The 12,756-nt window shown below is 47.5% G+C and overlaps 1 protein-coding gene across 1 annotated transcript; it reads right to left on the bottom strand.

Moving 5' to 3' along the window:
- Positions 1-796: 796 nt before the first annotated feature.
- On the bottom strand, positions 797-12,335 carry Nob1 (NIN1 (RPN12) binding protein 1 homolog). Its single transcript, XM_076572125.1, has 9 exons — positions 12,197-12,335; positions 11,959-12,091; positions 7,259-7,389; positions 6,135-6,206; positions 5,728-5,856; positions 5,463-5,642; positions 4,116-4,213; positions 2,723-2,867; positions 797-1,390 (listed from the first exon to the last, which is right to left on the bottom strand). Exons 1-9 carry the CDS (start codon positions 12,260-12,262, stop codon positions 1,121-1,123), a joined length of 1,224 nt encoding a protein of 407 aa, XP_076428240.1. The 5' UTR covers positions 12,263-12,335; the 3' UTR covers positions 797-1,120.
- Positions 12,336-12,756: the final 421 nt, after the last annotated feature.

Genomic DNA, 12,756 nt, shown 5'->3' on the forward strand with positions numbered 1-12,756 from the left:
TCTATTACTAGTCTCAAACTCACAGAGATCCACCTGCCTCTGCCTCTTGAGTGGAGTCAAAGGTCAACACAATGGAATGACAAGACAAAGTGGAGCTGTCAGCACAGCGCTGCCTTCTTTCCTGTGACTTGGCAGAGGGAGGTGAAATGGAGGTGTGATGTGCCCTGGGTTCCAGCACTGCTTTCTCCTGCAGGCTAGGCTCCCAGTGGGTGTCAGCCCCTCAGCTGGCTCAGCCTTCATCTCAAAATTCCCACAGGTGCATTGACTGTTTACAAGCATGTACAGACTAAGCTGACACCTTAGATATCTTGTCCATCTAGTGATAATCTGGTCAAGTCACAAAAAGCCTGACACTGATATCATCTCTACGTCCTGAACTACTCGGTAACTCTGCATGAGGGAGTATCAGTCAGCTGTAAAAACAATAAGCAGCTGGTGTAATAAATGTACTATCCTGGGTTGAGTGTGTATTTAATAGAAGAAATTTTTCTGAATTTGATTAATACACTGCACTTATGTAAATGACCGTCCTTTCCCCAGATGACATATACTTTACAATTGCATGTAAAAAGATACCAAATGTTAGTCAGATGTGGACCCAAATGAAAGGCTGCGATGTGGATTTACTATACTGAAGTTCCTGGATGACTGAACTTTTTTGTTTTGGGGGAAAAAAAAGTAAAGTTTTATTGTAGAATACTTACAATTTCTGGGAAAAAAAAAAAAAAAGTCTATGTAGTTGGCTGTCAGGCACATGTCATTAGCGTCCATATCCACCAAGGATAGAGAATTTAAATGCACCTGGGCTGGCAGTCAGGTTTATTAGAAAAAGGTTACCTTTGGACATTTCTGCCTTTGAACTTAAGGCTCAGTGTTTGCTCCAGGGCACCCTTCTTTCTGCTTCAAGCTCCCCTTCCCAGGGCCGAGTCTTGGCTCTGGATGCTCACAGGCAGGGCAGCCGTGTTGCACTGCCACCCCACACAGCACAAAGTCTGAGGTGGTCCGGAAAGCCAGGACTTCTGCTTCTGTGTAGATGGTTTGCAGCCCACACACTGGGGTCGATTCTCCAGGCCTCCTCAGCAGCCAGCTGCAATCTGCTTTGCCTATGTGGCTTGCAATGTCACCTTTTCTTTACAAACTTCTTTCTGGAAGCGTTGGGATTTAAGCGTCTCCGCCCAGCTCCCAAGGTGCTGTCCCGGACCTGCAGGGTGGCTGAGCGGCTGGAGATGTCATTCTCCACAAAGGGAGACACGCCAGCTATATAGCCAGGGTCGAACACGTTGGTCTTCTGCCTGGCCTTGTGGGAGAGTCGCAGCTGGGGGAAGCGCTGATCCTCAGTCAGGTGGGGGTTGATGGCATATTTGCCCCCTTTGGGCATGGGCAGCGAGTACTGTGGCAGAGGGCAGGCTGTTAGAACAGGCACCCCACCCACACGGGTCCAGTTGCGGTCTACTCAGTGCCCTGCAGATGCTCACGCAGGCAGACACAGTGGTCGTGCCCACCGTGTGCCCACAGGACATGGGTTTCCCACATCATGCTCACCTCAACTGACAGATGAAAACCTGAAGACAGCGTCTTAACTACACTCTTGGCTAAAGACAAATGGTCAGAGCGCTTCACGAAGCTGCTGCCATTTCCACAGAGGTGTGCATTAGCAGCTCTGAAATGGCCACGTGGGTTCTCGGCCAGGCAAAGGCAGACTAGCATGAAAAGGGGCACTTCTATGGGTTTTATGGCCTTGAATGTACTCTGTGGTGCTGGGTTCATATTCAGGGCTGCAATCTTTGTTACTAAAAAGCATTCTTGGCTGGGCATGGTGGTGCACACCCAAAATCTAGGTGAGATAGAGGTAGAAGATCAGGAGTTCAAGGTCATCCTTAGCTATACAGCAAGTTCAAGGTCAGCGAAACTATTTTATTCAGAGTAATTGGAACTTTACAGTGCAGAAACCACCTTCACCAAGAGACAAGTGTCACCTGATTACCATGTACCCTCTGCTACAACACAGAAAAGTACCTAACAACCTGCCAAGTTGCCCCCACCAAACACTGAAGCACACCTGCAATCCTGGCACTCGGGACTTAGAGGCTGGGGGAGGCCGAGGACTGCAGCTGAGAGGCAGTCAGGACGCTGCCCTCTTACCCTCTCCCGACTCTAGTCCCTGCTCTAACTTCGGGGCTACCTCTCCAGGATCCCCTCCCACCTTTGGAGACAGTTTTACTCTGGAGCCACGTGGGCCTCCAACCTTGTAGCATTTCTCCTGGCTCAGCCCCTTGACTGCTAGTCTTACAGGCATGAGCCACTATACCTGGCTGTCCTTTCCTGATCCATCCCCACAAACCCAGGACTCTCCTGTGCTGGGCACTCCTCTGCCTCTGCCTCACCAAGCTCAGAGCCTTTAAACAACTCCTGTACAAATCCGGCCTCTACTGTGTTCCAGGCAACCCTTGATGAGCTCTGCCTTGACCAAATCAAGTGGCCACCACTTCCTGTCTGTGTACTGAGACCATGGGCTCCCGGCCCGAGTGGGGTGCTAAGAAGGCTCAGCTTTGGTCCTCTGGTCTTTTTTGAGACTGGGTCTAGTAGCCAAGGCTGGCTTTGAACTCTTGTTCTTCCTGACTCCACCCCAGTGCTGGGATTCCAGGTGTCTACCACTCTGCCCAGTTTTCCCTTGGTCTTTTGATTCTGAAGTTATTAGGGGGACAAGATACATGCCACCTACCCGGAGGCCTCGAGGATTCAGCACCTTGGGGTTTTGGGAGAAATGCATGTGTAAGGTACCATCGTCATTGACAGTCACGGACACCTTCTTCAGGGTCTTGTTCCCACAATGCCCACAGAACACTCGGTTCATGTCTGATGTCGTCCTAGGGGAACACAAAAGAAAGGGTACACACTGGCACCATAGGCAGGAGACCCCACCTCCAGCCTCAGAGAAGGAGAGGACAAGAAATGCAGTAAAAGCTAAATTCTGGTATACCCATCTTCCAAAAAACAAAGGCTGCTAGCCTTATGCTAAAGGAGGATGCAGCCCAGGCAGCTGCCTTCCTTAGAGGGGAAAGGGCAGAGAGGGAGGGAGGGAGGGAAGGAGAGAGAGAGAGAGAGAGAGAGAGAGAGAGAGAGAGAATGTGTGTATATGTATGTGCGCACGCGCGTCAAATCCTAGGATCCTTTGTTGGGGGGCGGGCAGTGGTAGTAGAGCTGTCACGAGTCTTGTGCATTTAAGACTAAGAACCATTACCTCACACTAAGGCTTCAGAGACTCTAAGGAGTGTCGTCACTACTGTAGAAGGTGGTGCCAAGGCTGAGGCTATTATCCTCTAGGGGATTAAGTCCACACCAGGAAGCTCCAATCTCATCAAGAGTCCCTCCCTCAGGCTCAGCAAAACACCCCAATGCTTCAGCACCACCCCACACCAGGCTTCTGCAAAGCTGGCCTCTGCCAGATGACCTACAAGATGTCCACAGACCCAGCCCACAGATGCAGGATGGCCATAAACCTGCCCCTAAGTCCTACAATGTACTTCCACAGCAAGGGAGTGGTCAGTCAACTGACAGTCCATCAGAGGGAACATCTCCTATGTGCCAAATACCCTGCTAAACCCCTGTGACTCACGTTCCCAATTCCTTACAACAAATCTCTCCATTTGAAGACCATTTTAAAGAACTAAGAAAGCAACTAAATGTTAAAACCTGAAAATCACATAGCCAGAAGGCATCTAGATGTGAACCCATACACTCTGGATTCACAGAGATAGAGTAGCCATGAAAACACAATGAATCCCCACGTGCCCATCACCCAGCTGGACCATCAACTCACAGCTATCGTGTTTCATCTCTACCCTCTGCTCCAGACCTCTCTCCTTCTACACAGGCCAGTGTGTGTCATCAGGGAACAAGTGACCTCTGTTCCAGAACCCACATCCTTAACTCTAGGCTCCTCAGAGAGGTGTGTGGAGGGACAGTCACTGTCAACCTGCCCCAGGGATTTCAGTGTGGTGGACAGTAGGTAGGCCGCAGGGAACACTGAGGTGGACGGAAAGGGTTCTCTTCTGAGGAGCCATCAGCAGGGACAGGGACAGGAAGACCCTGGGTGCAGACCCCCAGCCACATACTTGAAGCAGCCATGACAGCGTAAGATGTAGCTCCGGGCCTCTCGGATCAGCATGCCGTTCACTGCCAGCACGTGCAGCCCCATCTGAAGCAGAACGTTCTACAACAACACGTTAGTGGAAGACTGGAACCAGCTTCTTTACCACTAATTTGGCAATAATTCTGTACACAGTTATGGGAATCCAACTTCTAGTTTGGTTTATAATGCCTGGGTTCTGTTAGCGAACACCTGAGAGGTCTGGCTGAGAAGACAGGGACCTGCGTTAATGGGCAATTGCAGGAACAGAGCATGGTCTTATTGGCAATGCCTCCCAACGGAGATATTCTTTTTTCTGTTGGGGAATATATTTTCTTTTTTGGTTCGTAAGTTCTGTTTACTATCTCTAAAGCCTCAAACATTAAAAAGATAAATAAAAAAAAGCACCAACTGCTCATGTTAAGAACTATAAAACAGCCGGGTGGCGGTGGTGGTGGTGGTGGCTCACACCCTTAATCCCAGCACCCAGGAGGCAGAGCCAGGCGGATCTCTGCGAGTTCAAGGCCAGCCTGGTCTACAGAGCAAGTTCCAGGACAGGCACCAAAACTACACAGAGAAACCCTGTCCCCCCCCAAAAAAAGAAAAAAAAAAAAAAAAAAAGAATTATACCTTTGATCCCAGCACTCAGTGGGCAGAGGCAATTGAGTTTGAAGCCAGTCTGGTCTTTAGAGCAAGTTCCAGGACATCCAGGGCTACACAGAGAAACTCTGTCTCAAAAACCAACCCCCACAGCAAATGTGTGTGTGTGTGTGTGTGTGTGTGTGTGTGTGTGTGTGTGTGTGTGTGTGTGTATAAAAAACAAATACCCAGGGCCATCAAGATGGTTCCCTGCATAAGGGTGCTTGCCACTAAATCCAACAGCTTGAGTTTGATCCCTGGCATCCACATGGTGAACAGAAAGATGTGACTCCTCCAAGTTATCCCGACCTTCACACACTCTGTGGCACATGAACATTCACACTAAATAAGTAAATGTAATTTAAAAAATTAAAAAAATTTTTTTAAAAAATTTTTAAATGTATGCCTACAGACCAGAAGAGGGCACCAGATCCCACTATAGATGGTTGTGAGCCACCATGTGGTTGCTGGGAATTGAACTCAGGATCTCTGGAAGAGCAGCCAGTACTCTTAACCTCTGAGCCATCTCTCCAGCCCCAAACAGTCTTAAAAAACAACAACAACAAAATTGAACCCCTATGCATACTGTCACTAATATGATAGGCTCCCCTCAAACAAAATGAACAATCAGTCAGGTTTACAGAAGCTCCGCACCCCTCACCCCACAGCGTTGGCCTGGGTCTACCCCTCCTACCTGCATGGCGAAGTCTGTGGTCACACAGCCAACCTGTACATCCTTAGGGATGTCACACTGCTCCAACTCCTGCTGGACCTGCTTGATGTTGCTGGGGGTTATCCACCCACCCCCATCGTCATCACTGTCTTCAAATTCCTCTTCCTCCTCCTCCTCTTCCTCCTCTTCCCTTCTGTCAATCTGAAACACCAATAGACAAACTCCCAGGTCAGGACTCTTGTGGAGAGGCTCTGATGTCACTAGGAGACCACAAGCCAGGCCTTACCAGCAGCTCCTGCAGTTCATGATCAATGTTAGGCAGAGGGTTTCTCCAGAACATGAAGGAGCTGAATTCCAGGTTCTCAGGCCCATCAGCTGGGTGGCCACGATCCACTGCTTCATGTGAGGGTTTAGGCTGAGATTAAATGAAACATTTCTTTTTTCAGTGCAGGGGAACAAACCCTGGGCCTTACAAATACCAGCTAAGCACTCTTCCACGAAGCAGGATAAAAATAAAACTTAAATTTAAAAACATGAAAATTGAGAGGTTTAAAGGTGAAACCACTTTATATGCAAGCTGGGTCTGGAAGCACTACAAAAATATGCTCCTGGCCCAGGTCAATTTGCTTTGTTATCAAGAGCTATGACATGCTGTAGAAAAGAACCCCAGGGTCAGGGATCCTGAAAAGTTACCTTGGAGGGCAGATGGAAACCAGAAATGTGAAGAGGAGTTTCAGGGTGCTGAATCGAAGAGCTCACTTTAACCTAAAAAAAAAAAAAAAAAAAAAAAAAAAAAAAAAAGAGCATCGAGGAAGGACAATTAGTTTGAAAATACAAAATTAAGGCTAATCAAAAACAAACAAAAATCGCCGGGCGGTGGCACGCCTTTAATCCCAGCACTCGGGAGGCAGAGCCAGGCGGATCTCTGTGAGTTCAAGGCCAGCCTGGGCTACCAAGTGAGTTCCAGGAAAGGCGCAAAGCTACACAGAGAAACCCTGTCTCGAAAAACCAAAAAAAAAAAAAAAAAAAAAAAGAAAAAAAAAAAACTGGAAGTCACAAGGATATACAGACAAAATGACAACACTCCAACATCCTGACACCATTATTAAGTGCTTTCAGGGTGTTTGTGCCAAAATACAAAAGTTGTGAAGTGTGCACTTCTACCTTGTTTTTGTTTCAAGGAGGTCTCTCTCATTTCTGCTGTACTATAAAATGGAGCATCCTAGCAACTCTCCTGTTTCTCTCCTCTGTAACAGGAGTGCCAGGACTGCAAATCCCAGCCACTGCCACCTACCTCCTTAACATAGGCGCAAGCACAGGTCATCAGGTTAGAGAGGCTCCACAGAGACACAGGAAAAGCTACACATCACTGAAACAGCAGATGACCTCCTAGATGCAATACTCAAGGCTGTGGCTCCATGTAAATGAACAGCTCCCCTATGGATGTTAACTGTAGAGGTGAATTATGATAGGGACACTCAGGCTGTCACACTATTCCCTCTTTCATGTGTGACAGTTCCCATAATAATAAGTGTAGTAAAAACAAACCCGGGGCTGGAGAGACATGGCTCAGTGGTTGGGAGCACTTAGTGCTCAATCATGAGGACTAGAGTTCAGATCCCAGCACGCATGTTGAAGGTTAAGGGGCTCACAAATACCTGTAATTCCACTCCAAGGGACGCGATGCTCTCTCTTCAGGCCTCACAGGCACCCTCCCCATCACCCCAAACGCTTATACAGTCACACAGATACATACAGATACACAAATTTAAAAACCCAAACCAAACCAACCAAACAACCCAATACTCCTGATGTACCTTTTCTGGTTCTTGTTTTAGATGAGATACCCCAACGAATTCTGCTTCTAATTGGTAAGTCAGAGCCAGCACTTGGATATCTGTGGCAGAGAGGCTGGGATAGTCTCCAGTTTTCTTGGAAAACTCAGTCACTACAAGTAAACAAGAGATTTTCAACTTTAGTTAAGGGCAAAAACTAGCAGGTCCTTGGATAATCACAGTATCAAAAGAACATATATAGGGGCTGGAGAGATGGCTCTGCAGTTAAATTCCCAGCATCCACATAGTGGCTCACAACTAATTCCAGTCCCAGGAGATCTAAACCTTCTTCTGGCCTCTGAGAGCACCAGGCAGACACATGGCTGCTGTGGAATAATACTTCTGTACACTGTGAAGACATGTTGCTCTCACTGTTCATAAAACGCTGATTGGCCGATGGCTAGGTAGGATTTCGGGGCAGAGATTGCTGGGGAGAAGGGCAAGTTAAGAGAAGTCTCGAGCCAGATGCTGAAGAAGCAACATGGAAAGTTCCATAGATGAGGTAAACGAGCCTCTGGGCAGCACATAGATTAACAGAAATGGGTTAATTAAAGCTGTAACAGCTGGCTGGAGACAAGCCTAAGCTATCGGCCACACATTTATAATTTATAAGACTCTTCATGGTTACTTGGGAGCCAGCTGACAGTTGACAGGACAGGACCACAGGTTCCAATGAAAAACTCTGCCTACACTTGGTACACAAACACACATGCAGGCAAAACACCTAGTCACATAAAACAAGACAAAAAACATATGGGCCACTGAGATGGCCCAGTAAAGGTGCTTGACAGCAAATCTAACCACCTGAGTTTGACCCCTAGGCTCTAGACGATGGAAAGAAAACCAGTTCTCTCACCTCATTTGAATTGTGTCACATGTAAACTTTTTTTCAAAGAACTTAGAATCAATATCCCTTCTGGGAGTGGTGGCTCATACCTCTTATCCTGGTACTCAGGAGATGTAGATAGGAGGATCAGGAGTTAAAGACCATCTTCAGCCTTATAAAAGTTCAAGGTCAACCCAGGCTACTTGAGACCCTGTTTCAAACCACCACCACCACCACCAAACTAACTAGCCAAAGAACCAAACAAAAACAAGAATCAGGGCTGGAGAGATGGCTCAGCCGTTAAAGGCTAGGCTTACAACCAAAAATATAAGAGTTCGGTTCCCAGCACCCACGGCTGTCTCTCCAGCCACCATAAAAAAAAAAAAAAAAAAAGAATCAGTATCTCATGAAAAACTGCAACATCTATTTCCTGACCTTTTCTTCTTTGTGACTTAAAAGTCTGTATTTATCACCACCAAGTCACCTGCTGGGTAGCTTTTGGTTTTTTTTTTTTTTTTTTTTTTTTGGTTTTTTGAGACAGGGTTTCTCTGTGTAGCTTTGCGCCTTTCCTGGAGCTCACTTGGTAGCCCAGGCTGGCCTCGAACTCACAGAGATCCGCCTGGCTCTGCCTCCCGAGTGCTGGGATTAAAGGCGTGCGCCACCACCGCCCGGCACTTTTGGTTTTTTTTAAAGGTTTATTTATTATGTATACAGTGTTTTGCCTGCATGCAGAAGAGGGCACCAGATCTCATTACAGGTAGTGGTGAGCCATGATGTAGTTGCTGGGAACTGAACTCAGGACCTCTGGAAAAGTAGCCAGTACTTTTAACCTCTGATCCATCTCTCCAGTTCCATCAGGTAGCTTTAAGGTAACACTCTCATCCACCAGATCAAGGGATAGGATAATAGTAAGGAAAACAAACAAACAACCACCCAAGCTAACACAGTATTTGCCCCTGATAAGAGCTCCTCACTGAAGCTTTGACATTGTCAGAAGCCTCTTTTTTCTTAGCTCTAAAAGTCTTTAGCTCTAAGTAAAGCAGCTATGTTAACAGAAGAGATGACTGGATTTCAAAATAGAACAGAAAGTTAACTGTAATCATGGGCTATGATAAAACCCAAAGAGAGGGTTGCTGTGTAATAATGGACAGTTTTTTCAAAGATTTTAAGAACTGCACACCTGCCGGGCGGTGGTGGTGCACGCCTTTAATCCTAGCACTCGGGAGGCAGAGGCAGGCGGATCTCTGTGAGTTCGAGGCCAACCTGGGCTACCAAGTGAGTTCCAGGAAAGGCGCAAAGCTACACAGAGAAACCCTGTCTCGGAAAACCAAAAAAAAAAAAAAAAAAAAAAACAAAAAACAAAAAACTGCACACCTATAGTGAATGCTAATGGTTACTGTGGTGTTTGAGACACTGACAATAAACACAATAAAATTTCATCAGTGTCTTCTGATTAACAATGGCATAAGCTACACTAAACACACTGCTAACATTTCCTATAAAATGGTAATAGCCAGGTATTGTGAGACCCTCACTCTATTCTCTAAGACAAAGAAGGAGGCTTAGACAAAGATATCTTGATATAGATAGACTCAGGCCAGTTTCAAGCTCCCAGAAATGATGGCACCAGCCCCAGGAACTTAAAAGTACAGCCATCTGATAGCAACTAATTAACAAAAAGAGTGCCCCAAATGCCGAGCAAAAGCCAGGCCTTTTGGCAGTGACTGATTAACCATGGGATGTCCCAATGCTGGAGATGGCACTTCTCAACTCCGGAGACGGGGTGTAAAAGTTCTAACAGAACAAATGGACAAACTAAAACAAGATAACACGGAGGCCCGGGAAGATTTAGCCAATTAAAATTGTACCCGTACTAACTCCCCCACAACTTGGAGGGACTTGTGGTTTTTGCCTTTAAAAAGCCAGCCTCACAAAGAAAGAGCAACTCCTCCCCGCCTCACTGCACTAAACCGAGTGAATGCTTAAGGTGAGTTCCCTGCTGTGCGACTTGTAATGGAAATAAACCTTGCTTTTGCATTCTAGACATCCTTGGTCTTTGGTGGTCTCTCTGGGGATGTTTTTTGGCATAACAGTATGGCAGTGCATCTCTTTATTTTTATGCTTACAAGTGTTTTTTATATGTATGTATGCATGTCTGTGCATCATGTGTATGTCTGGTGCCCTCTAGGTTCAGAAGAGGGTGTCAGATTCCTGGACAGATGGTTGTGAGTTGCCATGTGGGTGTTAGGAATTGAACTTGGGTTCTTTTTTTTTTGTTGTTTATTTGTTTTTGTTGAGACAGTGTTTCTCTGTGTAGCTTTGGAGCCTGTTCTGGAACTCATTCTGTAGCCCAGGCTGGCCTCAAACTCACAGAGATCCGCCTGGCTCTGCCTCCCGAGTGCTGGGATTAAAGGTGTGCACCACCACCGCCTGGCGAACCTAGGTTCTTTAGAACAGTCTGTGATCTTAACTGCTGAGCCATCTCTCCAGTCCTATCATGGTACACACCCCTTGAATATTAGTATGTGGGAAGCAGATGTAGGCAATTCTGAGGTTCAAGGCCAGCCTGGTTTACATGGTGTGTTCCAGGTCACCCGGAGGTACATAGTGAGACTGTCTCAAAATAAACAAACAAACAAGTAAATAAAATTAGTATTACCAAGCCTACCTGGGCACCCAGCAAACTTTTCAGTATATTTTTGCCGAGATTCATTTATTTGATGGTCAGTGGTGGCACACTTCTTTGACCCCAGCACTTGGGAGGCAGAGGCAGGTGGATCTCTTGAGTTCAAGGTCAGCCTGGTCTATACAGTGAGTTCTAAGACAGCCAGGGCTACACAGAGAAAACCTGTTTGGGGAAAAAACAAACAAACAAACAAAACCCCGACATTTATTTTTGTTTATGCGCTTGAGTGTTTAGCTTGTATGTGCACCACACTGATTCATTTCCCCCTCAATTGCATCATATGAAATATTACTAATATTTTGTAAAGTTGAAGCCACTTGGCAAATATCCGGTGACTATTAAGTTGGTGGTGAAAGCTACAGAAACCACAAACTAGCAAAGTGGGCAAGTGTCTCCACCATCCCCTCGTTAACACTTCCCAACCCCACCAGCCTGGATCCCTAAAGAGGAAGACGATCCCTAAGCCACTAGTTTCCTTTCAGACCGAATGCAAAGCCTAAACATATCCCTTTTTGTTCTTTTTAAAATTTATTGTTTACTTTTGAGATGAGATCTCACTATGTAGCCCTGGCTGGCTTGGAACCTCTCACTCCAGAGGCCTTGGACTACCATGCGACTTCACACTGGACCCATCTTACATTCAGTAAGGCAGAGTCTCACTATCTAGCTCAGGCTGGCTTGGGACCCAGGACTCCGAAGCCTCTCTCTCTCCCCAGTGTTGAGACTACACCACCCAAGCCGGCTGCCTGCCATTTTCTTCATCGAAGGCTGCCTCTCTATTCAAAACTATAATCGTCCTACAGATAGGACCACAGATCTATGTTCTTTATTCCTAAATTTCTTTCGTTTTTGGCAGTACTGGGGTCATACTCAGAGCCTTCTGCATACTTGGCGAGCGCTCGCCCACTGAGTTTTTAATCATCTAAAGACCTTTACTGAAAGCTTCCAATGTGCCAAGAGGTATATAATACTCTTCTTCCGGCCCACAGTACTATGAGCGGCAGATATTACTATTCTCATTCTCCAGCTGAAGCCTGGAGTCTGTGGGATGGACCCGGGGGCGCACTGCTAGTTACTATTAAAGCAGGCTGAACTGACTGCCGACGGGCACCGGGACAGGCCTGTGTCCGCTCGGCCCAGCTCCGCCGACAGGGCTGGATGGGTACTCACCCAGGCGCACGTACTCCGGGAAGGGCTCCTTGAACCGCAGCTCGTAGGGCAGCACGGCCAGCCGCCTGCGCGTGGCCCTGTCCCGGATCTCTCGGACCACCTCCCGCAGAGTGTAGATGTTTTTCCCGATGTCCTGCGGACAGACCGGACCAGGTAGCACAACTCGCCTGACCCCCACGCGCACCCCTGGAGGGTCTCGAGCCCAGGCCCCCGCGCCCCTCGGCGGGATCTCCCGTACCTGCAGTGGCGCGTCCTTCAGGAAAGCGCCGGCGTCAGCCACAACGTGCTCCACCACGGGCGCCATGTTGGCGGACGTGGACAGACCGCGCGTGCGCGCAGAGCTCTGCGTGGTTCCCTACGTTTCCAAGGCAGTCCTCCCCGGGCCGGAGGAACAGCCGCCGACACCGAGCGGCGCCCCCTGGCGGGCACCGCCCACCGCTTCGGGACGATGCGCGCACGCGCAGCTGCGCCGTTTGCCCTGTCCGGGGAGTGTGCTTGCATGATCCAATTTGAGGGACGCCTGAGATGACCTGCCTCAGGATACACTTCATAGAGCTTTCTGTACTTTTAAAAGCAAAACTTGTAGACATCCACATGACTGAAAATCAGTAGGTAGAGAAAGAAAGAATCTATCACAACAAGTCTATAAGGTGTGACTCGGGCAGATAACCTCCAAATTGACTTGGAACCACTTTTTAAAATCTGTTATGCTGAACAGCGATTCCTTATGTAGCCCTACTTGAACGTCTTGGAACAACGGATGCATTAATTAATATCCTGGCCCCACTTCCCTAAGCA

The sequence above is a fragment of the Peromyscus maniculatus genome, chromosome 5, assembly GCF_049852395.1.
Source record: "Peromyscus maniculatus bairdii isolate BWxNUB_F1_BW_parent chromosome 5, HU_Pman_BW_mat_3.1, whole genome shotgun sequence".
Taxonomy (NCBI): domain Eukaryota; kingdom Metazoa; phylum Chordata; class Mammalia; order Rodentia; family Cricetidae; genus Peromyscus; species Peromyscus maniculatus.

Excerpts from the sequence above, each read along its gene's own strand:
- Nob1 (XM_076572125.1), bottom strand. The coding sequence starts at position 12,262 with ATGGCGCCCGTGGTGGAGCACGTTGTGGCTGACGCCGGCGCTTTCCTG. Across the intron at positions 7,390-11,958 it reads CCCGGAGTACGTGCGCCTGG|TGACTGAGTTTTCCAAGAAA; the intron begins GTGAGTACCCAT and ends GTTTACTTGTAG. Across the intron at positions 2,868-4,115 it reads CGCTGTCATGGCTGCTTCAA|GACGACATCAGACATGAACC; the intron begins GTATGTGGCTGG and ends GTGTTCCCCTAG.